The sequence below is a fragment of the Hippocampus guttulatus genome, chromosome 5 (genome assembly GCF_054856545.1).
Source record: "Hippocampus guttulatus isolate MCC_2025c chromosome 5, RoL_Hgut_1.0, whole genome shotgun sequence".
Lineage (NCBI taxonomy): Eukaryota > Metazoa > Chordata > Actinopteri > Syngnathiformes > Syngnathidae > Hippocampus > Hippocampus guttulatus.
Genome location: NC_141265.1, coordinates 7,473,603 through 7,497,158, shown reverse-complemented (window position 1 = coordinate 7,497,158; position 23,556 = coordinate 7,473,603). Strand labels below are relative to the sequence as shown.

At 43.2% G+C, this 23,556-nt stretch overlaps 1 protein-coding gene across 14 annotated transcripts in view; it reads left to right on the top strand.

Moving 5' to 3' along the window:
* Window positions 1–23,556, top strand: part of ank1a (ankyrin 1, erythrocytic a) — an 84,851-nt gene that overhangs the window by 33,248 nt on the left and 28,047 nt on the right. For 12 of the 14 annotated variants that reach the window (XR_015100971.1, XM_086111824.1, XM_086111826.1 and 9 more), the window contains 17 exons: window positions 12,362–12,463; window positions 15,086–15,184; window positions 15,923–16,021; window positions 16,280–16,378; window positions 16,560–16,745; window positions 16,820–16,918; window positions 17,783–17,881; window positions 17,956–18,054; window positions 18,196–18,393; window positions 20,238–20,336; window positions 21,176–21,274; window positions 21,419–21,517; window positions 22,437–22,634; window positions 22,717–22,815; window positions 22,917–23,015; window positions 23,103–23,300; window positions 23,384–23,482. Coding sequence is in view for 13 of the 14 variants with exons in the window: in XM_086111824.1 (XP_085967950.1) it covers window positions 12,362–12,463; window positions 15,086–15,184; window positions 15,923–16,021; window positions 16,280–16,378; window positions 16,560–16,745; window positions 16,820–16,918; window positions 17,783–17,881; window positions 17,956–18,054; window positions 18,196–18,393; window positions 20,238–20,336; window positions 21,176–21,274; window positions 21,419–21,517; window positions 22,437–22,634; window positions 22,717–22,815; window positions 22,917–23,015; window positions 23,103–23,300; window positions 23,384–23,482 (2,070 nt within the window). In the remaining variant the exon portion in view is untranslated. Of the gene's footprint in view, window positions 1–6,083; window positions 6,650–12,361; window positions 12,464–15,085; window positions 15,185–15,922; window positions 16,022–16,279; window positions 16,379–16,559; window positions 16,746–16,819; window positions 16,919–17,782; window positions 17,882–17,955; window positions 18,055–18,195; window positions 18,394–20,237; window positions 20,337–21,175; window positions 21,275–21,418; window positions 21,518–22,436; window positions 22,635–22,716; window positions 22,816–22,916; window positions 23,016–23,102; window positions 23,301–23,383; window positions 23,483–23,556 lie in introns of those variants that run through there. The other 2 variants (XM_086111825.1, XM_086111821.1) reach the window with 2 other exon arrangements.

Genomic DNA, 23,556 nt, shown 5'->3' with positions numbered 1-23,556 from the left:
TGAAATTTACATGTGAAAGGCCATGGCCTATTCAAATATTGAAACACTCATTTTTATCCCAGGGTTATTAATACCAGCTTTGAAGATTTCAGATTAAAGGATAAGGGTTGTTTTTTTTGTTTTTGTGTGTGTGTGTGTTGAACCACCAGATCAAGGTCTCGGTTGTTTAGATACAGACTTCAACGAGAAGACAGAGCAACAGAAATAAGATAAGAAATGGTCAGCCATTCGGAATTGTTCTTCCACAGATTTTTGCAGCAGTAAGTCACAATAAAGAGATTCATCTCTGAAGAGAAGTCTATCTAACGACATATTCTAAGTGACGTTAAGAAGGAGAGAAACTTGAGTGACAACCAATGCTTGCATGCGTGCATGTGCATGTCATTAAGATGAATGCGCAGACAACGTGGGGAAGGTGGTCAGAAAGCCTCAAGGCAAAGATTCTTGCTCTTTCCACCTTTCACCAGGTGAATGCAAAGAGATTTTAACTAAGCTGGTCTGCTTTGGGAATTATTGAAGTTCCTATCGGCTGCTTGTTCTACATATCAAAGGGCTCGGAGCTAATCTGCCAGCCCTGTGTCACCTGATGGAAAAATATACAGTGGGACCTCAAAGGTCAAACAGATACCGGGTAGGGGCACTGGCCGTCCTCATAAGAAAATTTCCCTATATAGACAAAGGGAATACAGCTAACCTGCTTCTTGGTCAAATTGTTACCGCCATAAAGCTGTATAGACAATTTTCTACCCAACATTCTAGCATTCTTAACTGTCACACAAGTCTAAAAATAAGTTAACTGCTAGAGATGTCCCGATCACACTTTTTTTTTGTTGTTGTTCTATAGTTCTGTCTTTTCTTTTTCTTCTAAATTCTTTTCAACTCAAAATGTGTATTGGTGAATTTCAGACGTTTTATTTTACATCATTGTTTTTTGTACTGAAACTCTTCATGGGTTTTTATTAGCAAAAGCGTACAGTATAGCCATGACATTTATGATAATAGAATGCTAACATTAAGCTCAACACATTTTACATCAATACAACAATGTGCAGGACGCTTTATATTTTATTTTATTTTCATGTAACTGTATAGTGCATTTATACATTCTATTTCCTGGGGAAGCAAATGACACCAATTAGTGGAATGGCTTATACGTTTAAGCATTAACATAGAATGAGGGACTCCTCTGTGAGTGCACTTGATTTATCGGATGCTAAGCAATAAATACATCATTATTATTTCTTGGCGCGTGCAGTCTAAAATAATAATAATAATAATACATTTTACTTATAAGCGCCTTTCAAGACACCCAAGGACACTTTACAATAACAAGAAACACAAAACAATACGGGTTGAGCAGCGGCAATGACCACAAAGTTCGTCGGTACATGTGTGACTTTTATTATTGACAAAAGCCACTATTGATTTATAACGTAGTTAAATGCAACCAGTGGGGAACAAGCTCGCTTGTCACCAAATAATTTACCCTTGCTCAACTTCCAGTTCAAGTAACGTCATTTGGGCGCTTTACAATTGCTAACCCGTCCGTTGCTCTCTCAACTCTTATGTGGTTTCGTAAGATGGCTTTATATCAGACAAGGGTAACTTTAGCTATTTTATGTTATGTCATACCGTGAGTGTTTGCGTATCGTTTGTGTCTCCTTGTTGCTCCAACCAATTTATATTCTGCTGCAGCACAGAGGGCGAGCACTGCGCTTTGTATGCGTGCGTGGCTCTTACTGCCACTCTGACCGCTGCCAGAAAAAACGAAACTTAACATTGCCGAACATAAAACAAAGATATTACTGCTCCATTTGACAAGATCTTTATAGCTTTGGATTATTTGGTCCCTTTGTGACCTATACAGGTTCTGAAAATGAAGAAAAGCAATCATTTTGCCCCGATGCCCGCTCAACTGCAAACCTCGTGATCAGAAAAAAATTCAGAGTATGTGATCCGACCGGGACATCTCTATCAACTTCTGTTAATGTCAAGAGTCTTAGGTCATGTAATCAATCATGTCATACGGCTCAACAGTCCATATTTTTTAAAATAGTCTCACAAACAGGGCAAAGAAAAGGCAAAAGAGTGAGCCCAGAGTTTGATGTTCATGAAACTGTCGCGCGTCATGGTAACAAAGCATTGACAGAATTTTAGGCAACTTTATGAAAATTCTGTTCCATGTCCACATTTTACAACCTTTGACTTTTGTTTTCTGTTTTCAAAATTAAATAGGTGATTAGATTTCAACATTACCATCAGTAAAAAATATTTATTTATAAATGAGAACCGATTCTTTGTTCATGGCATATGGCTTGTTGGGCCCTTTAATTTTAGGTTAATTTATAGCAGTCTGTTTTCTCTCATGGGAAGCCATAGGAAGGCTGGAATGTGTCCCGCTTGACCTGGGGTACAACTTAAACTTGGAGTGAAACCCCACAGAAGCACAGGGAGGACATCACTAAATCGCACAAATGTGCAATTTGAGATTTGAACCCCTCAATTTCTTTGCTGTAAGGCAACAGTTTGAACCCAACTGCTGCCTTATAGCAGCTTGAAATGGGTATACTACACCGTACCCAAATATTATTCATGAGGAGTGAGCGTAGCCCAATTAATGTACATCACTTGTAATCATACCCCAATTGCACAGTTATTCAAAAGCAATTTTATTTAATTTAAGTACGCTGCCTGAAATATAAGCCTTGTATGCATTTGGATGATTGCTAATTGCTGCATTATGTCAACATGGTTTATGTCTGTATTTTATAACTGCATGAATTTACCCGAGGTGTGTGTGTGCGTGTGTGTGTGTGTGAGAGATTTAGGGTCATGACAGTGTGCAATTTCGAATGTGTATGTTTGTGTGAGACAGCATTTACTGTAAGTACTGTATTAGTAGCTTAGTTCTTATTGTCAAATTCATTTTAGGTTTTACACGTACTTGCTACGATTAAAATGTATCTTATTTTTCTTGTTTGTTTCTATGTCAAGCTCATATTCAGGCAGTGAAGCATTTTCCTCCAGACGTAGGCATATACAGTGTACTATTTAAATGGAAGCCAACACATGTACATGACATGGGAATTTATTTAGACTAGGGGTGGAATGGTTCCCAAAATCCACGGTTTGCTACGTATCTGACCAGTCGATTCCTTAGGTGCTGACTCTTACGGTGTATTCAACAGCCAGAGCCAATTCGCACCAACTATAGGATACCTGCGCCTTTTCCAGATTAGCAAGCTGCCAGTGAATGCCCGCAGCGAATGTTCAAGTTCATTCCTGATCCTCGGTCTTCTGCTTAGCCACGCTGCGGCCAGCATGCTGTGGGTCAGGGTACGCGGAGTAGAGCAGCCCCTTTCGCTGACTCCATGCATTCGCTGACGCTGTTCCGAAATTAATAATGCGAAACCTGCATTGAGTGAACTGCTCATAATTATTTTTCAGCTCTAATAACAGATGCTCCTGTGCTTAGCAAAAAAACAAAACAAAAAACAAACATAATGTCCGCTGTTTTTCTTGAAATTGTCTGTTCTGGTGGCCAACTTTTATCTTCACGGCATGGTTTGAACAAGCCATGACTGGGGCTGGTTGAATGGATATCTGGTGTCATTTCAGGATTACATTTTGCCAAAAACTGTCATTCATGAACCTGAGCAATAGTAGCCCATATAGTGATATAAACACACACGCGCACGCACACACACACACACACACAGCGTCATTCTTTTTTTTTTCCTTCCCTTAGAGCCCTCGCGGTCGACTTGGGTGCAAGCTGCTGTTTAACAATTGACCGCGATCGACTGGTTGGGCACTCCTGCTTTTACATTAGTACATGAGTCATTCGTACCGTGGAAAAAGAGATACAATGAAACTTAGATTATTCATTAATAACAGCTACTGTTATAATTTATTTCTAGTTTCATGGTTTAAGTTCCATTTATCAAAATGGACCCACATTTCTTCGACTCAATCAAATTCCAACATTATTTACTCATGTGAGAGTCCTAAAAATAAACCTATAGAAAGTGGCCTGAACTTGATACAGTACATATCCAACTGTTTTCAATCAAGAAATAATTGTCCAGTATTGCCATCACTGCCATTCACCATTCTTATATTAAAATGTATCAGACTGCACTGTGAATCACCAACACAGTGAATTGTCTCAATCGCGCATCATTCTTCATCTCACATGGAAGTGGATGACCAGCAGGTTCCCCACAGGCTTATTGTGAATCGTCTCATATTAAAAGGTATTCCTAGGCGGGCTTCTTGACAAACCAGACTGATAAGAAAATGTGGTCTGTGTGAGCAGCTGCTGCCTGATCCTGACTCATCTCCAGTTGTTTGAAACTCATTTTAAGTTTGCAGATGGTGCTCAGTATCAAAAGACTTGTGAAGAACACATTCCCTTCCCAAAAGAGCTTTTCTTTTCGCGTCGCTCACGCACACTATCTCCACCTGTCTACTTAGGAAGATGAATGGAAACCTGGACCAGCGATGACCCATCTCATGCCATCTTTCTTTCTATTGGCTTCATTCATATGTGGTGTAATCCTGTGTTTCTAATACCTTGAATTGTCTCCCACAGGGCTTTGAAAATTCATGCGAGGCTTTCGATATCCTTTGTCATTTAATGTGTATAATGATCAGCTCTAACTTACATTCCCCTTTTTATCCCTTTTTTTTTTCGATCTCTAGCAGGCTTATTGTTGGATATGTGTGTGCATGCGTGCACAGTATTTGAAACTGCTGCGGCCGTCGATTTGCTGCAGACTCTCTCACTGACACCTGCATGCCATCAAGACAAATGGAGCGAGTGTTGATTCATTACGCATCACAGTCTGGCACCCCAAGGCTTTTCCGAGTGTGACAGCTCAGTAGTTTTATGGCGAACGAAATTGAAGTGAGCCAAATCAGAAAAGTGAACACTTGTTTGCATCAGATGTATTTTACAGAATTAGGATAAGTGGTACGAATAATGGATGGATGGATATTTGGACCCTTGATCAAATCCAGTAATATCTAAGAGATCCTGTTCTGCAGCAGGGCCATATCAAGCAAAAGGAGTGAGACAAGTGGAGGTTGACTCCGGGCCATTATTTGTGTTAATTCTTCCCTTAGCTCATCCGGCACCTCACTAAAAGCAGCACACGTGGACAACTGAAGCCCTTTATCCTGTCGACAAGGCGGTCCTGACATCGGGTGCAGAGGGCACGTCCGACCCGAATCTAAATCAACTCTGCTACCAAAACGTAGTGTGCCATGATTGATGTCAACTTCTCCAAAAGAGTTTACTTAGCTACATATTAGAGAGCCTCTTCACACATTGGTGATAAGCTATCGTTCTTTTTCTCAGATGTACTGTAGTGCGCTCTACAGTGGAGGTTTATTTCAGAGAATTTCAGGCTTTTAATAGCCGAGGGCGACAGGACAATTTGTCAAGTCTCCATTGATATTCTATTAAAGTGTGTCTTCTTGGGACACGTACTATTTGGCAGTGTAGCGCTCAATGCTTTTAGTCTGGACAGTAGAGAGAACCCATATAGTGTTTTTGCCCAGGTTATGGTTCAATGCTACTGAGTTGTATGTCACCTTCTTTCTACATAACCCCCCCCCCCCCCCCACCACCACCCTCGGTCCCTCTCCTACAGCATTTATCTCTCTGCATGGTTTTGGCAGTGATGTGCTTTTCCCAGCATTTAGCCAGGAGAGGCAGAGAGGAGGGAGAGGTAGAGAAAAGAGGGCCTTTTCAACTGAGGAATGACGGACGCTTTATTAAAGGAGGCAGGGCCTTTTGAGGGGCTGGCCCCTTTATGCCCCCCCCCCCCGCCCCCAAGATGAGTGTCTGGCCCATTGTCATGGGGTGGTGGCAGCAACCCCCTCGCCAAGCGCTTTGTCACTGTAAGTCACCTCACAAACTGAAACAGATCTGCAACCCCCCCCCCCCCCTCCACCCCACCAAGAAAAAAAAATTCCACCCATTTTCCACAGTAACTCTATTTTGGTCTATTTATGGTCCGTGAACAAATGATTGTGTGGCTGTCACTAAACATACAGGAGATGCAGAGATGGGCGTGACATGTCGGGGAGACAGGACAAGAGAAAGGAGGGATAAAGTGGAGGTGCCAGTGCAACTAAATCCTGAATGGTGGAGGGTATGTGAGGTAGAGAGCAGAGCAGAGCCTGGAGCATGAGGATGGAGGATGGCGAGGTTAGGCCTCAAAGGTGCAAAGCTGGACGGAACTTTCTTTGGGCAAAACAGAAACATTTACCATTAAGGATGTACAGTAGGTAGGAGATTCTTGCTGAGAGTTTGGGGCGCCCATTGGTTTTTGGTTGCTAGTAAAATGTGTGTCTTTAGATACAGGCAACATTCCTGTAGAGATAAAAACCCCGGGCCCCCTCACCCCACCCTCCCCCCGTCTCTCCACCCACCAAGCCGGATCCAGCTTACTGAAGTGTGTGCGCCTGTGTGGGTGTGTATGCCCGTGTTTACGTCGGACGGGGCTCGGCGTGCCTTGCGTGGTGGCGCTTGCAAGGCGCAATTGGAAAGACATCTTTCAATTTGGAAGAAACAGAACGTAAAAAAAAAAGAAGCAGTGGAGCGCCAACAGGCATGCCAATCAAGAGCATCACTTTCGGAGTGAGTACTGCAAACGTTTTACTTCTCCTCTATTGCAATGTAATGTCTCTCTCTCACATGCTTCATTGAGTTTTGGGCCATTTTTATTACTATGGTCATCCAAACATTTCTCACATTGTCCCAGGACAGTACTCCACTTTTGTTAAGTGTCGGGCTCTCAGCTTGAAGTGACTCTATCCACCAACTATTCAAGTTCAAGTCAACTTTATTGTCAATTACATTACATTACACTGTTAATATACATTCATGTTTGTTTGTGTCTACCGTTGAAAAGACTGCTCCTGCCTTAACCCCTAAATGTTTCCCATCCTTAATTTATCTTGTTCTGTCTGACACTGCCCCAAAAAGTGTGATAGATAGTGCAACGCACTCAGAAAGCATGTAAAAACCTACCGGCGAGGTAAAAGTTTGACCTGGCACGTTCTTTTACTTTCAGTCACTGCCTTACCCAACATCAGAGTTGTTAAAAGCGCATGTTGTTTGTGAAGCGCTCACTTTGAAAAGATGTTTTTTGATAAAAGTTATTGAAATGAGGCCCACTTTTGCAAAATGGGTGGGAGCTTGATTGCTCGGGATTATCTATGCAAGTTAGTTGCGTGTGCATCCAAGATTAGTGTATGTGTGAGTGTGTGTGTGTGTTGTGTTACGCTTAATCTTATTTTTGACTTCACTCGTTCCTCTGTTTAACGTTCCCATTGTATTTTGTCAATGAGAATTAGCCGGGTAAGTAAACTAGAGGTCAGCAACTGATGAGGTGGTCAATTAATGAAATCCATTCAAAGTAACTTTACTGAACACTTTATGGACTTAAGCATCCAAAGAACCAACAGAGCCATGCAACCGCTAACAGCCAAGTGTTTGGACAGTTTTGTTCTTTGCAGGTCTGAAAAGAAATTGCAGCCAATTTCCACTGTGGAACTTGCCTGTCCTAAAATGTTTAGTCATTCCATTGCCATCTGATTTAGTTCTATTAATACATCAGAGTGAGTCATCAACAAGTAGATTCATTTCAACATTTGTGGAACAGCACTAGTTGACACAATGTCGAATTAAAAGTTTCCAAACATATCTTTCTGTCCCAAATATCCACTAAGATGGCATAATGGACGTAGAGACATTCTGGCCTTATTCATCATGCTTTGATGATCTATTGAGAAAAGTTTCGTGTGATAACTGTAATTTACTTCACTGGCTTTTGCTATTGGCAAGTGCAAACTGATAGATTTTGTTTATTTCCACTAATGATACAAACTTGGCAGCTCAAAGCTGTCAGGTTGCAGATCAGTCATCTGGCTATTATAAGATAATGATGTGTACGTAATGACAGCTACTCTGCACATGGTGTTTACCATATCGGGTGTTTATGAGCTCCTACCACCATGGCTTTAAACCTCATGGTCATCTTTTGAAAGAGATTGACAATGACCTTGACAGCTCGTCTATAAGCACAGTGGATGAAGAAGCAGGGAGACATATAAGAAGCTGATCAATAAGCAAGGCAAAGGGGAGGAGACATGCTGTGTGAAAAAGTAAATAGTAAAGATGGAGATGATGTGTTGTGATCTCCATACAGACAGACGTGACGAGTGAAACATTTAAACAGCTTCAAAGGAGTGCTCGCTCACTTCCTGTACATGTGCCCGATGCAGAGCAGTCTCACGGGCCTCCATCCCAGTGAGTCAACACTTACTACATCTCTGTATCCGGAACCAGCTCGCTGCCTGCTCAATCTCCATGGATCAGCCTGAGAGACAAAAGCCGGGATGTTGAGGCTAACGGGGAAAAGGCCCCAAGAAAGGAAATCAATTTATTGAGTAAATGCAAGTCAGCAGAAAAGGATGATGAAATTGCTGTTTAAGTACTCTGCAGGAATTTCCATATCCGCTGATCCATGTTCCCGTAAATTGTATAGAAACACTCCGATCCCACTCTCTTTTGCAGCGCAATTTGTGCACATTTAACCCTGTATCCTGATAGCATGATCAGCTGTCCACTGCGGTAGCCGCTGTCCCTGAATGGGTTAATTTACTAAACAGGCTTTTCCCCGAGATTAACATACAATAGTGGTAAGATCTCAAAGTTGTATGATTTGGTCTTGGTGCTCTTACAGCAAACCTGAAGGGTGAACGCAATTAAACAGAAAGCGAGAGTGTGCGATTTTTTTTTTTTTTTTTTTCTTGCTAGACTGCTGCGGTTCACTGAAACCGTTTCCAAATCCCGGATGTTTGGCAGTGATATTCTTCCATTGGCATTCTACAAAAGAGATACAGCATTGAGCTCCCTTGCACCGCTAACAAGGTCCTAGTTTAATCCCAAGCTTGATTTCCCTTCCTGAGGCCAACATGTTCAGACTGCGAGAAAAGAGATGTGGATTAAACCGTCAGGCTCCTGGATGAGTCAAGCTGCTAATAGATGGCGAAAGGTATCGGAACACGTACTACATTACTTGTACCATCCAGTAGAGCAGCTTTACGTGTAGCAATTACCCCCCTGATTTACTTCAAATATGATCAATAACTATTCACTCAGCTGAAAATAATGGTTGACTGTTTTGATAGTATCGAAAGATTGCCTTCAAATGTGTCAGCATGAAAATCCTCATGAAAGGCATAGAAAGGAAAGATCAGGACAAGTTCCTTGTTGCCACTCCTGTGCCACTTTGGTCCTCTCATCATCGCAGAATGTTTTCTATTCTGAATAAACTCTGAGAAATGTGATTATACGAAGCACCCGCGGCCCAATGAAAACCCCTCTGTTGTCTTCTCGAATCCAAATGTCACAAATCCAAATTACATGGGATCTGCATTCTGCAAATTTTGATTCTATTATCCAGTATAATTGACTTGCTGCTTCTCTGTTTACTCTCTCACCAACACAATTAAGCCTTTGTCCAAATGGGGATCCTTCAGAGGAACGCAAGGATGTTGGTCTCGCACACACATGCACACACACTCTGAGCTTTCAGACACTGCAGTCCACCAGCGAGGGGGTGATGTCATTCTGACTGCTGCAGCACCAGCAGAACAGAAACAAGGTGGGGGGGGGGGGGGGCATAGATGGCGATTTTTGGTAAGGTGAATTTTGGCCTCCACTGTGAGTTAAAGAATGTAATTTTGCATTCTCTTACGCCAAGCACGTCTTCATTAGTGTTACTCAACCATGCACAATTGCAATGTCGTTCTTGTTTATGGTGGAGCTGTGAAGCGGGGTGTTTTATCTTGTTTCTTTTCCTACAAATAGAATGATAAATTGGCTCACGCAGCTTTGTTCAGCCCAAGAGTGTGAAGCGTGTCCTTTCCCTGGGAATAATCAAGGAGCAACACATTTGTCTAAATCATGCCATGGCGTCCCAGCCAATGTAACGTAAGCAACTTTGCCCCCCCCCCAAAAAAAAATTTAAGGGTGTTTCTCTGCATACGTCTGTTTATTTCTGAGTCACGGAATGGGTGGAGTTCATCCATCCTTATCTCGGTGCACAGACATTTCATGACGCACACAGATAGACACAAACACAAAAATGCTTCACTTAGGTGAGAAAATGTGTTTGTCATTCCCGTGATATTAACATACAGCTCTGTGGGCAAGCTGTTGCCTGAGCCCTTGGAAGGGGGGGGGGGGGGGGGTTCTAAGGTGTCACCATGGTGGATGTCGGCCTGCATCAGCTGTGTTTGCTCCCACAATGATGAGAGGATGTTTGGGGTGTCACCATGGCACTTTAAAAACATGTCATGCAACAGCATGCCAGCCTGTTGTCCTTGGTGCATTTTATATCTTAGAAAGAACAGTTTTGCATTTAGTAACATTTACATTTACAAAACAGGTTTTACTTGCTGACAGAGTGTAAAAAGCTTGCCCTTCATTTGGCCTCATGCAAAATGTGTTTTCCACCTGCTTGTTTTTACCAGTTTCTGTGAGTTATGTATCATACTCTATACGCAATAACTGTGATTCAAGAGACAACTATGCTTGTTTCCTCTGGTCGCAAGTCGAGCTGCAGTCAGGTCACAATATTGATGGATGGCGTGTACGTGTGCGAGTCAGATGTTAGGTTATCATCTCCCAATAGAATGGAATAAGAGAGTCCAATCAGATGGGAGGCGTGCTCAACTCGGCAACTGTGTAAGTAATTTTTTATGAAAATAGACTTTCAATTCATATTTTCTTTTTTTTCCTAATCCTGGAAGCTGTTCCAATTTGGAATGAGTGAGAATTTGTCAGAGCGACTGACTCAGGAAAGTGGCTCAGCAGGGTCAGCGTGCTCACACAAAGCAGCACAATTTATGGCGCTCGAAATGCTTTATTTTGAACTACCCAACAAGAGAAAGTGTTGGTATATAGTTTGGCAGGAGCAAGGAGTGCATTGTGCATGCAATTAATCCAGGAAGTGTTTTAGCTGGAAGCAGCTTTTGCTTTTCGAGTTTCTCTTTCGAGTGCGATCACTCCAACCTTTTTTTATTTATTTTAAAGTGACCTCTGTCTTTGCACAGTGCTTTGCCATTAGAGTCATGCTGAGGCTATGCTGTGTCGTTTGTTGCTATGCCTCTGCTGCAGGCATGTGGATCCTTTCACTACTTTTTTTTTCCTTACTCAAGCTCACTGCCTCTTGTCAAAAGAGGACCAACGAACTGCAACAATAAACGACACAGCTTAAGGCACTGTGGTACAAAGTTGAAAGGGGAGCAGAAAAAAAATCCGCTACAGCGGTGTGTTTGTGATGTAGCATTAAGTGTTGTGCTGTCCAAATGAATGCATTGCTGAATTTATAGTTTTACTGACCAGTGTGTTTAGATAGATAGATAGTTAGACGTAAGGAAGAGTATGGTGCGCCCAGGCGAAATGAGATGAGAGGGTGCAGAGTGTGCTGCAGTCAGGTTCTGCCCTTTCTTACTTTTCCTCCTTTCAGTGCTGCATGAGTAATCATGTTTCAGCAGCGCCCCCACCTGCCCAGGAGCTGCATGAAACTAGTGCGCACAAGCAAAACGTGCATGATAAAAAGTGCCACGTCGCCAATGTATATTTTGCCACGCAGTTCACTATGACTTGGTGTTGCTTGAACAGACAATGGCATTCAAATGTCACGTTTGCCTTTTTACTTAAATCGAGTGACTACATTCTTATGGGGAAGCGTCACAAATGAGAAGCGAGCGGTACCTGCTACCTTAAACTTTCGTTTTCCTTGTTTTGGGATGGCACTCAGTTTTTTTTGTTTTTGTTTGTGTTTTGTTTTTCTAAAATTTGGATTCAACATTTGGACACCTTTTGTCTGGTGTCCCAACCATGGTGATATATGATGTACAACAGTCCGACAAACTGTGTTGAACAGGAAGAACCCAAACAGAGCGCAGACATCACCACAGGCCACGATGAAAAGATGACAAAATGCGAGCCTAGTTACAACAACATTAGTTCGCCTTCCCAGTAAACTTCCATTTGACTATCCCGCTTGATGAAATCATGGCTTTAGGTCACCCGTAACAGATATCACAGCATTCAGTACACACTAAGTGCTGGTGGTTTTAAAATGCACTACCAAAAGAACAAATGATCACAAGCGAGGAATGAAATGAGTGGAAAGCTGATGGGTCATTTTGAACAGTCCTTATGCTTAACCCAACTGTCTCTCTCTATTTTCCTCTTTATTCCTCTTCTTTGTGTGTCCTTTACTTTACCCCTTATCCCTCCCTCCTTTCCTTTTGTCCGCTGTGTTTGCAGGCAGATGCTGGCAACAGTTTTCTCCGTGCGGCCCGTTCTGGCAACCTGGACAAGGCTCTGGAATACATCAAAAATGGCATTGATATCAATACCGCCAATCAGGTGAGGGAGTCGCAAGAGCTCCATTTTCGAGATGTGATCATAATGAGATTTCATCGCAAATGAAACAGCTCCCTGGATAGATACTATCTCTTTCAAACGCAAAGAGAAATGACCTAGAAAATGTGACCTGCTGGATTGTTGTCTCGGTCGCCTCCAGATGCTCTGTACTTTGGATTTAAATCATAGGTGTGCATGATGTGTGCAGTAATCCAAGCAATATTATAGTTGTTTGTGCCTTTGCACTCTGCCATGTACTGTATATGCATGCTCAGGCCTCCAGGGTAGGTAATAAATGGGCAAATGGTGTCTTCTTTGCACCACCTCTTTCATCCTGCATCCTTTTATCTGATGCTTGTTCTCCATGGTGATGGGCCTCCGACTGCTGCCCTCAAGCACTTGTAACGTGACCACAAGCATGAGTACAGTCACTTTGTCACTTTGTCCTCAACATCATGTCATTCTTTATGTGGACCTCAACAACACAGACCTCTCATGACAAATGCGCTTGTACAGCAACAACAGTTCGCTTCGACACGGCGATGAAGCAAGATACCCAATGAAGAGAGACTTTAAATGCACAAGTAGTTAAAATTTCCAAACTGCCTTTAGACCAGGGGTGGGCAAACTTTTTGGCTCGGGGGCCGCATTGACTTTTAAAATTTGACAGAAGGGCCAGGTCAGCACGAGCTATGGTACATTAAAAAAAAATTGCATTTGTTGACAGTCCATATCAAACATCAACAGAACAAAAGCATGAGAGTACGGTATTAATATACTTTTTTTAAATGACAGAAGTGTTGTTGATGACCTATTTTAGCCTGTGCATCGCTGCAGATGGGTTGTGATCAGACCAGTAGAGGTAGAGTGATACAGAGGTACTAGGTGGTCGAAAAGATTGCCCCGCCCCCCCGTGTTCTGCAACTTCAAGTCAATGCGCCACCTGGCGGTGAAATGCCTGTCATTACAAGTCCAATTGAAATGAATGCAATCATTCACATCGAACCTTAATTGTGGAACAACCTTCGGCGGGCCGGATTAAAAAGACCAACGGGCCGGATTCAGCCCGCGGGCCGCAGTTTGCCCACCACTGCTTTAGACAAAACTATTCATTCTGAAATAGTCATTTAAAAGTCTGTGAATCTTATTTACTTTTTTCTCAGTGGCTTGAGGTCCCTGGAAAGTGAAAATTGATTGTAAATGTGTTAAACAACAGAGAAGAGTGTTCTTAACAACCCCGTTAGATCCCCAAGTATTTAAAAAGAGGCTTCAAAATTGTGAAGATCGCTACGCTCTTTCAGGCACTATGGGCATGCCTACTGAAAGCGCTGAAGTCACGCCCTGCTCCTCTATCAACTGTCAATCAATGATCAGTTCTTCGACCTGGAAAAATGGATGCTACTTTGTCTAGCATCTTTCTTATGCCTGCACATAATGACAAACGTAACAAAACAAATATATCTGCTGGAAACCTCTGGAGGCTATCCCCCCCCCCCCCCCCCCACGTCGTGACAACAAGGCGCTCTACAGTGCCCATACCAGTGTGAAGACATTGTTCACAAATGTTTCTCTGTGACTCAAGGCCGACAAGAGGGCGCTCTAAAGCGGCATTGCCATCCCGAAGCCTCGGTCCACACGCTGGCTGTCAAGTTGGCCTTTTAAACAAACCCCTCACCTCCTGTTCCCTCGCTATTCCGCCTTTCTCTGCATGAGTGTGCGTACTCACGGCAGAGAAAGGACAGGTTGCACGATCGGAGCCACACCAGGCAAGAAAATCAAGATGTGCCACTTTTTTATGCAGAGCACACACACGCTACGTTGTCTTCTAAAATAAAGCCCCAGATGTCAATGATACAAATTGACCGGAACTGCTGGTTGTGACTTGAACATGATGCATTGCCATCCTGCCCGTGTGACTTACGCTCGTGTAATATTTTGGTCCAATGGGGTGGGAGTTGGGGTGGGGTGCATCTGTACTGTGGTGGTGGTGGTGATGTTGGTGTCTTTAGAATGGCTTGCTCACCGCCACACTGCTTCAGTCTGTTTTCCTTTATCTCTCAACCCAACAACAGCCTCCCTCTCGGTATTAGTGTGCTGATTTAATTCTCCCTCGTTATTTTGCATTTTCCTTCCTTGTCACACCCCACTCCTGCATTTGCCGTAGAGTGATGGTCTGCTGTGGTCTCTCCACTCAGAGGAATAATATCAGTGGTGTGGGAAAGGTCCAACCTCACATGTCCTGTGCGGCTGAATGAAGGCTGTGTGAGGTCAGACCTATCCCACACGGCTTGTATTCTTCCCAGCCACGAGACCAACGGCCTGCCATCTCGCTCCAGTCCTCCTCCTCCTCTGCCGCCGCTCGCTTCTTCTGCTGTCATTATCATTAATCCAATGAAAATGGTTTCATTCTCATTTTCATCTTTGTAGACTTTATTTTTGGTTATGATCTGGGGTGCACTGTGTCAGTCGTGGCCTGGTCTGGTTTGTGAGTGTTTCGGCTTCTGTGTCAACAAACTAAATCTAGTTCACTCATGGTCTATATTCTGGTTAACTCATTGGCATTATGCTTTATTGATTCGGGAATCGTTGTGTAAACCTCGCCTATAAAATGATTTTCCCCCTCAGAATGGGCTCAATGGGCTTCATCTGGCCTCAAAAGAAGGCCATGTCAAAATGGTGCTGGAGTTACTTCACAATGGAATTGTACTGGAGATGACAACAAAGGTAACTCGCAGAGCAGCAGTCTGTCCGCACCAATGACATTTTTACCAAAACTGTTGATGAAATGCAAATGCGCAGTGATTGTGCAGTAATGTTAATCAATATTCTTTAGAATTAAATAAAACGAGTAGATGTTCAGGAAGCAAACTTTTCTTTTTCTCTTTTTTCTTCCTTTTTTCTTCCTTTTTCATTCGCCTTTAAACTTGGTCTGAAAGTACATTTGCATGAGAATCAACATTGTTTTTGTGTTTTATTGTGTTTACTGTTTTTATGTTATTATGTATTATGTTTTTATGTTTATGTTATTCATTTAGTGTTTTAACCGTCTTGGTTTTTATAAATCTGATTTTTACTTTATCTACAGCACTTTGGATGCAGCCTTGCTTGTTTTAAAGCGCTCGATAAATAAAGTGAGTTGAGTTGCAGACGGAGTTATGGCCACTCAAACAATCAAACGGCATATTAGTTGCCTTTGATGCTGAATACTTTTGTGGATTGAATCAGTCGTTTCTTGAAAGAAGACAATTGAAAACAACAAACAACATAATTTCCAAGCCGCTTATCCTCACGAGAGTCGGGGGGGGGGGGGGGGGGGTCCCGGATCATTACATGTCAGAATATTTATCTCCACGTCCACTATATGATATTAGCATACAGAATGACGAAACTGTTCAAACATGTTGAGCACCATTTGTCACCGTAGCTGTGTACTTTTGTTCCCGTATATCGGTGTTTACCCAGAAAGGAAACACGGCCCTGCACATTGCTGCCCTGGCGGGACAGGACCAGGTGGTCACAGAGCTGGTTAACTACGGTGCCAACGTCAATGCTCAGTCGCAGGTGAGGCCCCCCATGCTGTGCGCTCTCTCTCTCTCCCTCTCTCTCAGCTGCTTTTCTATCCGGCGCCTACTGTGAAACCATTGTATTGTACTGACAATGCCGATGTTCACATGTGTCTTTGCTTCTATATTTGTGAGTATCGGTGTGCATCCTCGTTATGTGTATGTGTAACTATCTATCTCGTCGCTTTTGGCATCTCTGCTCTGCGTGCGTGCGTGTGCGTGTGTGTGTGTGTCTGTGTGTTTATTTCTGAGACAGAAGGGTTTCACTCCACTCTACATGGCTGCACAAGAAAACCATCTAGAGGTTGTGAAGTTTCTTCTGGAGAACGGGGCTAATCAGAGCGTTCCAACCGAGGTACCAAAGAGCAAGAGACGTGTTCAATCAGTAATCCAACAAATCTGCTCGATGATATCCTGCTGATCCTGACTCGTTGTCAAACCATCGTGTTGTGTGCTCATCAGTCTTCACCGCTGACATTGCTCTAATTGTCTGTGTGCAATCAACCTGCATTCTGAGTTTCTGCCGTCTTCTACAGGATGGATTCACTCCTCTGGCTGTGGCTCTACAACAGGGCCATGAAAATATTGTCGCGCTGCTCATTAACTACGGCACCAAGGGGAAGGTCCGCCTGCCTGCGCTGCACATTGCAGCACGCAATGACGATACACGCACGGCTGCAGTGCTACTGCAGAACGACCCAAACCCTGATGTGCTCAGCAAGGTACGTGACGCCGTTGGTGTTATGATCATCCATTGAATGAGTGACACCTAGGTGCCACTTTGTTGTCCTTGCAGACTGGATTCACACCCCTCCACATTGCTGCACATTATGAAAACTTGAACGTTGCCCAACTTCTTCTCAACAGAGGAGCCAATGTTAATTTCACCCCAAAGGTATGGAATTACTATAGAGTGAACCCCAATTTATAGTGGGAGATACATGCCCGACCTAAACATTTAGGTGAAAATCTGCACTGTAGACACCTATATGTGTATTTTTATCCTCTCAGAAGCTTTAAACACATTTAAAAACGCTTAAACTTGATAAAACACACTTAAACTTGTTAAAACCTGTTTTTTAAAGTGCTGTAAACCTTAGTGCTTCTTCTCCCGCGCTCACTCCCAGTTCTCCAAATATGAGGCAAAGTCTGTTTAAGCTCCTATTTGAAGTTCAAAACGGACCCATAAAACAAACAAGAATAAAGCATTGGATATTGAAACGCCGAAATGTTCAACAAATCGATTTCAACAAAAAGACTACGAGCTTCATGCTAACATATAACTCAAAATGCCACAGGCTAATGAAAATGGATTACAGTAATGATACACTTTTAAAGCAAAGAAGGTAATCATTTCTACTTGCACATACATGGAGCAGCGACATATTCAAAAAGAGCAGCCCGTAATACTCACAGGTATATATATTTATACTGTCCATGTTCTGTCGGAACAACAACCATTACTGGAGTTTGGGGCTTGGGGACCTTTTCTGCCTCTTCTGTTTGCTATTCTTCATTTGCTGTATCTCTGACAGTAGATCTCAGTGCTACCCAGCATGTTTCCGCACAACATTCCGCACTACATGCTCTAAATTTGGACTTGACTGTAAAAAAAATAGTTTTATTTTTTTTAAATTATGATACAGCAGGTGTGCGAATGATGCATCGGCATATAGTGGGAGAACATCGTATGCTCGTATGGTTTGTTTTTTCCACTAATTTCGCGTGTGGATCTAATTGCATCTATATATCATTGTAGAACGGCATTACACCTCTGCACATCGCATCCAGACGGGGGAATGTGATCATGGTCCGACTCCTCCTGGATAGAGGGGCACAAATAGATGCCAGGACCAAGGTGCAGCATCTTATCACAGTCTTGGATTCACTCCGTGCTTTTCACTGCCACTAATAGATACTGTCTCTCACCAGGACGAGCTCACTCCTCTGCACTGTGCAGCTAGAAATGGTCATGTCAGAATAATAGAAATTCTGCTTGACAATGGGGCCCCCATCCAGGCCAAGACCAAGGTAATACATTTTGAGTCAAGAGCATTTTTTCTCAAGCAAAATAAAACTCATACTGGCAATAATTTTTCATAGTACCGGTATATAATATCATATATATCAGTTTTTCAAGGGACTTGAATGTCAACATTTCTTTTTTCCCAGAATGGCCTTTCTCCAATCCACATGTCAGCACAAGGGGACCATGCAGACTGCGTCAAGCAGCTTCTGCAGTACAACGCAGACATTGATGACATCACGTTGGACCACTTAACACCTCTACATGTGGCCGCACACTGTGGTCACCACCGAATGGCAAAAGTTCTGCTTGACAAGGGGGCCAAACCCAACTCTCGGGCACTGGTCAGTGACTTTTAAACCTGTTACTACACTCTATACTTCGCTTCAGGTAGACCTGCTCAATCGAATGAGATCCATGACATGAGCTGTAAGATATCTGCTTTTACAAAGTGTTAAAAAGTTTCATTTGTGTAGAACTGTACTGTATCACACACAAAGTGTTTCTAATATTTCAGTTAGCCTACGAGCACTAAAATAAGCTAAACATCATAAACACCTCTTAGTTTACTGCGGTTTTTCATTCATCCATTCTCTTCATCTTATCCGGGATCTGGACACAGAGGCAGCAGCTTAAGCAAAGAAGTCCAGACTTCCATCTTCCCAGCTTATTCGTCCAAGTCTTCTTGGGGAATCCTCAGGTGTTCCCAGGTCAACTGGGAGACATAGTCTCTCGCGTATTCAGAGTCTTCCTGGGGCCTCCTCCCAGTAGGACACGTCCATACCAACTCACCAGAAAGTCATCCAGGAGGCATCCTAACAAGATGCCTGAGCCACCTCTTCTGGCTCCTTCACCTGAATGATGAAGCTTCTCAGCCTATCTCTAACGGATAACCGGGTCTCCCTCGTGAGGAAACTCATTTCGGCTGCTTGTATGCGCCATCTTGCTTTTTCGGTCAAGACCCAAAGCTAGGAACATAGATATATTAGTAAATCAACAGCTTTGTCTCTTGGCTGAGCTCCTTCTTCACCATGACAGATCAATACAGAGTCTGCATTACTGCTGACGCTGCACTGAGCGGTCTATCTCCCGCTCCATTCTTCTTTCAATCATGAAAAATACCCCAATGTACTTGAACTCCTCCAATCGAGGCAGAATTTCGTTCCCGACCCGGAAAGAGCACCCCAGCCTTTTCCAACTGACTAGCATGGTCTCAGATTTGGAGGTGCTGATTCTCATCTCAACTGTTTCACACGCAGCTGTGAACTGGTCCAGTGAAAGATTATGGCTTGATGAAGCCAACAGTACCAGATCATCTGCAAAAAGCAGGGATGTGGTCACCAAACCGGACCTCCTTAACATCATGGCTCCGCCTAGAAATCTATCCATAAAGGTTATGAGCAGAATCGAAGAGCAGCCATAGTGGAGTCCATCCAACACTGGAAACAAATCCAACTTAGAGCTCTAAACTCTGACACGAGTCATTACAAGGGTCGACCAGCCTGTATCAGGTTACCCCTGTACGATACTCTCGAAACAACCACCACAGATCTTCTTAGGGGATTAGATCGAATGATTTTTCCAAGTCCACAAAACACATGTAGACTGGTTGGGTGAACTCCCATGCATCTGTGGATTGTGTAGAGCTGATCCCCTGTTACATAGCCAGGATGAAATCAACACCCTTTCTCCTAAATCTGATGAGCCGGAGGTAAGCCCAATGACATTCAATGAGAACTTCTCAACCTCACACACCTGTTTGTGCTGCTCCCTGCCAGAGAAGTAACATTCTACGTCCCGACAGCCAATTTATGTAGCTTGACACTGGAGCGCCCAAGGCTCCCACATTTGGCTGGCATCCAACCTCATTGGCCACCTCCCATAGGTGGTGAGCTCATGAGAAGTTCTGCAATGCTTTACTTCTGAAAACTATAACCACATCAGGAATCTGCAACCACATCACTGAATTAATTCTTGCTAATTAAAGCAGAGCATTAGTTCTGTAAAGGATTTTTGGGAGCGCCCTTGCGTTGTATGTCATATCATCATAGTGTCCTTATCTCCTTTGAAAATTATTATTGTAGCGTAAACTTAAAGAAGTACCTGGTGAGGTCGTTTGAATTGAACTTTTCCAGCTGAAAATGTATGCACGTTATGTACTGAAGATAAATGATTTTCCTATTTTCAGAATGGCTTTACTCCTTTGCATATTGCTTGTAAAAAGAACCACATGCGCGTGATGGATCTTCTGCTCAAACACGCAGCATCACTAGAGGCCGTGACTGAGGTAAAGTAAAGACATGAAGTACAGGGGGTTCGCAGTTTATGAACGCAGTGGGTTCCAAGAGGCTGTTCATAAGATGAATTGTTCTTAAGTTGAGACACATGAAATTCCAATCTATAATGGCCATTTGAGGTCATTACAAAAAAAAGAACACTAGTGAGGTGCCAAAGAAAAGGAGACACAGGACGTGTCTAACGAAATACTTTTTGCTTGCCAAAAACATGCAGTCAACTGGAAGTCCACCACACACAAACCACTCCTTCCTAAATGCATCCCTCAATGACCAGTTTCATGGAGGAATTATGTCAACAAGCACCACAGTCGTACTGTACTGTAATTTACCTTTAGAGTGTCAATATATAGATGGAAGTGGAGGAAAGAGAAACTATTGGTGGTGATAGGCAAATATGATCGCCGGAGAAGAGTGCCAAGTTCAATTGAGCTGCTGAGTTGGCATTGTTGGGGAGGCAGGTGCTCACGAAAGCATTGCAGAGTTTTCAGCGGCCTGAGTTGTCTTCATTCTTCTTCTTCTTCTTCTTCTTCTTCTTTGTGGTGTTTAATGGCACCTGACAAGCTCACGGAAGTAGTCTTCCTCTTCTTCTCATCGTAGATGTGTGTTGGAAATGCATGTAAGGAGCATTGCTGCTTGGCATGTTGCGGCAGAAAGAGGAACTACATGACCATACAGTATGATGTGGTACAAGGTTAAAAATATGAAATTTTACGAACATCCGTAACTTGGAGACCTCCTGTACTTCAAAATAACATAACATAATTATTTTGTTCTTATATACAGTACCTAATGGCCATAGTCCTTCTAAAGCAACATTGTTTTTAAATAGTCTGCCTTGACGCCCTTGCATGTGGCATCTTTCATGGGCCACCTCAACATTGCCAAGATCCTTCTGCAGAAAGGCGCTTCGCCCAGTGCTTCTAATGTGGTGAGTTATATTCTTCAATGACAAACTTAGTCAGAGCATCTGAGTTACTGTGCCGATCTTCTTTAAGAAGTGATCCGGTACATTCATTTTGACTTTGATGATGTAGTTGATGTGTGTATTTGTCATTTGCGTGCGCGTGGGCAGAAAGTCGAAACCCCCCTCCATATGGCTTCTCGGGCAGGACACGTTGAGGTGGCAGAGTTTTTACTACAGAATGCAGCACCAGTGGATGCCAAAGCCAAGGTGGATATCTACACTTCCGTCACCTCAACTCAACTCAACTGTATTTATAGAGCACTTTAAAACAACCACAGCTGCTTACAAAGTGCCATGGAACAAAAATAAGTCAAACAACAGCGAAGATGGTTAAAACAACAAATGAATAATGAAGACGGTAAAAAGCACAAAAACAGTACAACTAAAACCAAGTCTCATGCTGAGTAAAAAGCCAAGGAATAAAAATGTAATTTAAGACACATTTTAAAGACGGGCATTGAGGGGGCTTTAGCAGGAGGTCATTCCAAAGAGACGAACCGGCAATCGAAAAGGTTTGATCCCCTCTGAGCCCTCACTTAGTCCTCGGTACCTCTAATTGCACCTGGACCGCTGACGTAAGCCACTGGGCAGGTACAAAGGGGGTAAGAGAGCTCAGAGAGATAAGATGAGGCGAGAACATTTCAAGATTTAAAAACAAATAATAGAATCTTAAAAAGAATTCTAAAATGTACAGGGAGTCGGTGAAGGGACGTCCCTCTTATGAGTACCAATGAAGAATGAGCAGCAACAGTTTGGACTAACTGGAGACACTGGATAGAGGCTTGGCTGACTCCAAAACAAAAGTGCACTACAGTCATCCAGCTGAGAAGTGACAAAGGCATAATTTACGTTTTGAAAGTGCCGTTGGGAAAGGAGAGGAGTTACCTGTGCATGACATTGTAGGCAAAGAGTAAATGCCTAAACACGAATCAAAATCCCAATCTTTAAATGGGATTTGAAAAATGAATAAATTATTCAGAATTCCTATTTGCATTTCGAACTTTAAATCAATTTTCTCTCCACACACCAAAGCAGCAACCTTAAATTTGTTAAGCTAAACATCACAGTGAAGCAACCAGGTATGTAAATGAGTACATTTCATAGCATCTCTCACCACCTTTGCTAGGATGACCAAACACCCCTGCATTGTGCGTCTCGAATGGGCCACAAGGAGATTGTGAAACTGCTTTTGGAGCACAAAGCCAAACCAAACTCCACAACCACAGCAGGACACACGCCTCTGCACATCGCAGCCCGGGAGGGTCACGTGCAAACTGTGCGTATCCTGCTGGACATGGAAGCACAGCAAACCAAGATGACTAAGGTACGACTCAAAGTGCCGTTTGGTTGCTTTGGTCTTCTGACTGTTCAATAACGGGTCCATAATCCCGTTGGTGTCTGTGCAGAAAGGGTTTACTCCGCTTCATGTGGCTTCCAAGTACGGCAAGGTAGATGTGGCTGAGCTGTTGCTGGAAAGGGGTGCGAACCCTAATGCCGCCGGGAAGGTAAGAAACTCTTGGAAAACTGTTTGGAGACTGTGTTAAACTCCATACAAGTCAGTTCAGACCCATGCTGTGTTTGTATTTATCGTGATACATTCTTGCAGAATGGTCTGACTCCACTGCACGTCGCTGTGCATCACAATAACCTGGATGTTGTCAACCTACTTGTCAGCAAGGGGGGTTCACCACACATCGCAGCCAGGGTGAGGGATCATTAAGTTCATTCATACAGTACATGCGATTCATGCGATGGGACTCATTTGTAACTGCCCCTCATAATTTGTATTTAGAACGGCTACACCGCCTTGCATATCGCAGCCAAGCAGAATCAAATGGAGGTGGCTAACAGCCTGTTGCAGTATGGAGCTTCAGCCAATGCTGAGTCTCTACAGGGAGTCACACCTCTCCACCTGGCCTCGCAGGAAGGAAGGCCCGACATGGTGTCTCTGCTCATCTCCAAACAGGCTAATGTCAACCTTGGCAACAAGGCAAGAAGGCCGTTTAGACATATGTGTGTGCATGTGTGGTTTAAAACGTGTATGACTTCTTTCTTTCTTTTTTTTCACTTCAGAGTGGACTGACACCACTCCATCTTGTGGCACAGGAGGGACATGTTGGCATTGCTGACATTTTAGTGAAGCAAGGAGCCTCGGTTCAAGCGGCGACACGGGTAAGGTTTCTAAAAATGATGCAATGGCCTGGATATGCGTTAGTAGTTGGTGGTCAAAATGTCAGCACAACAAA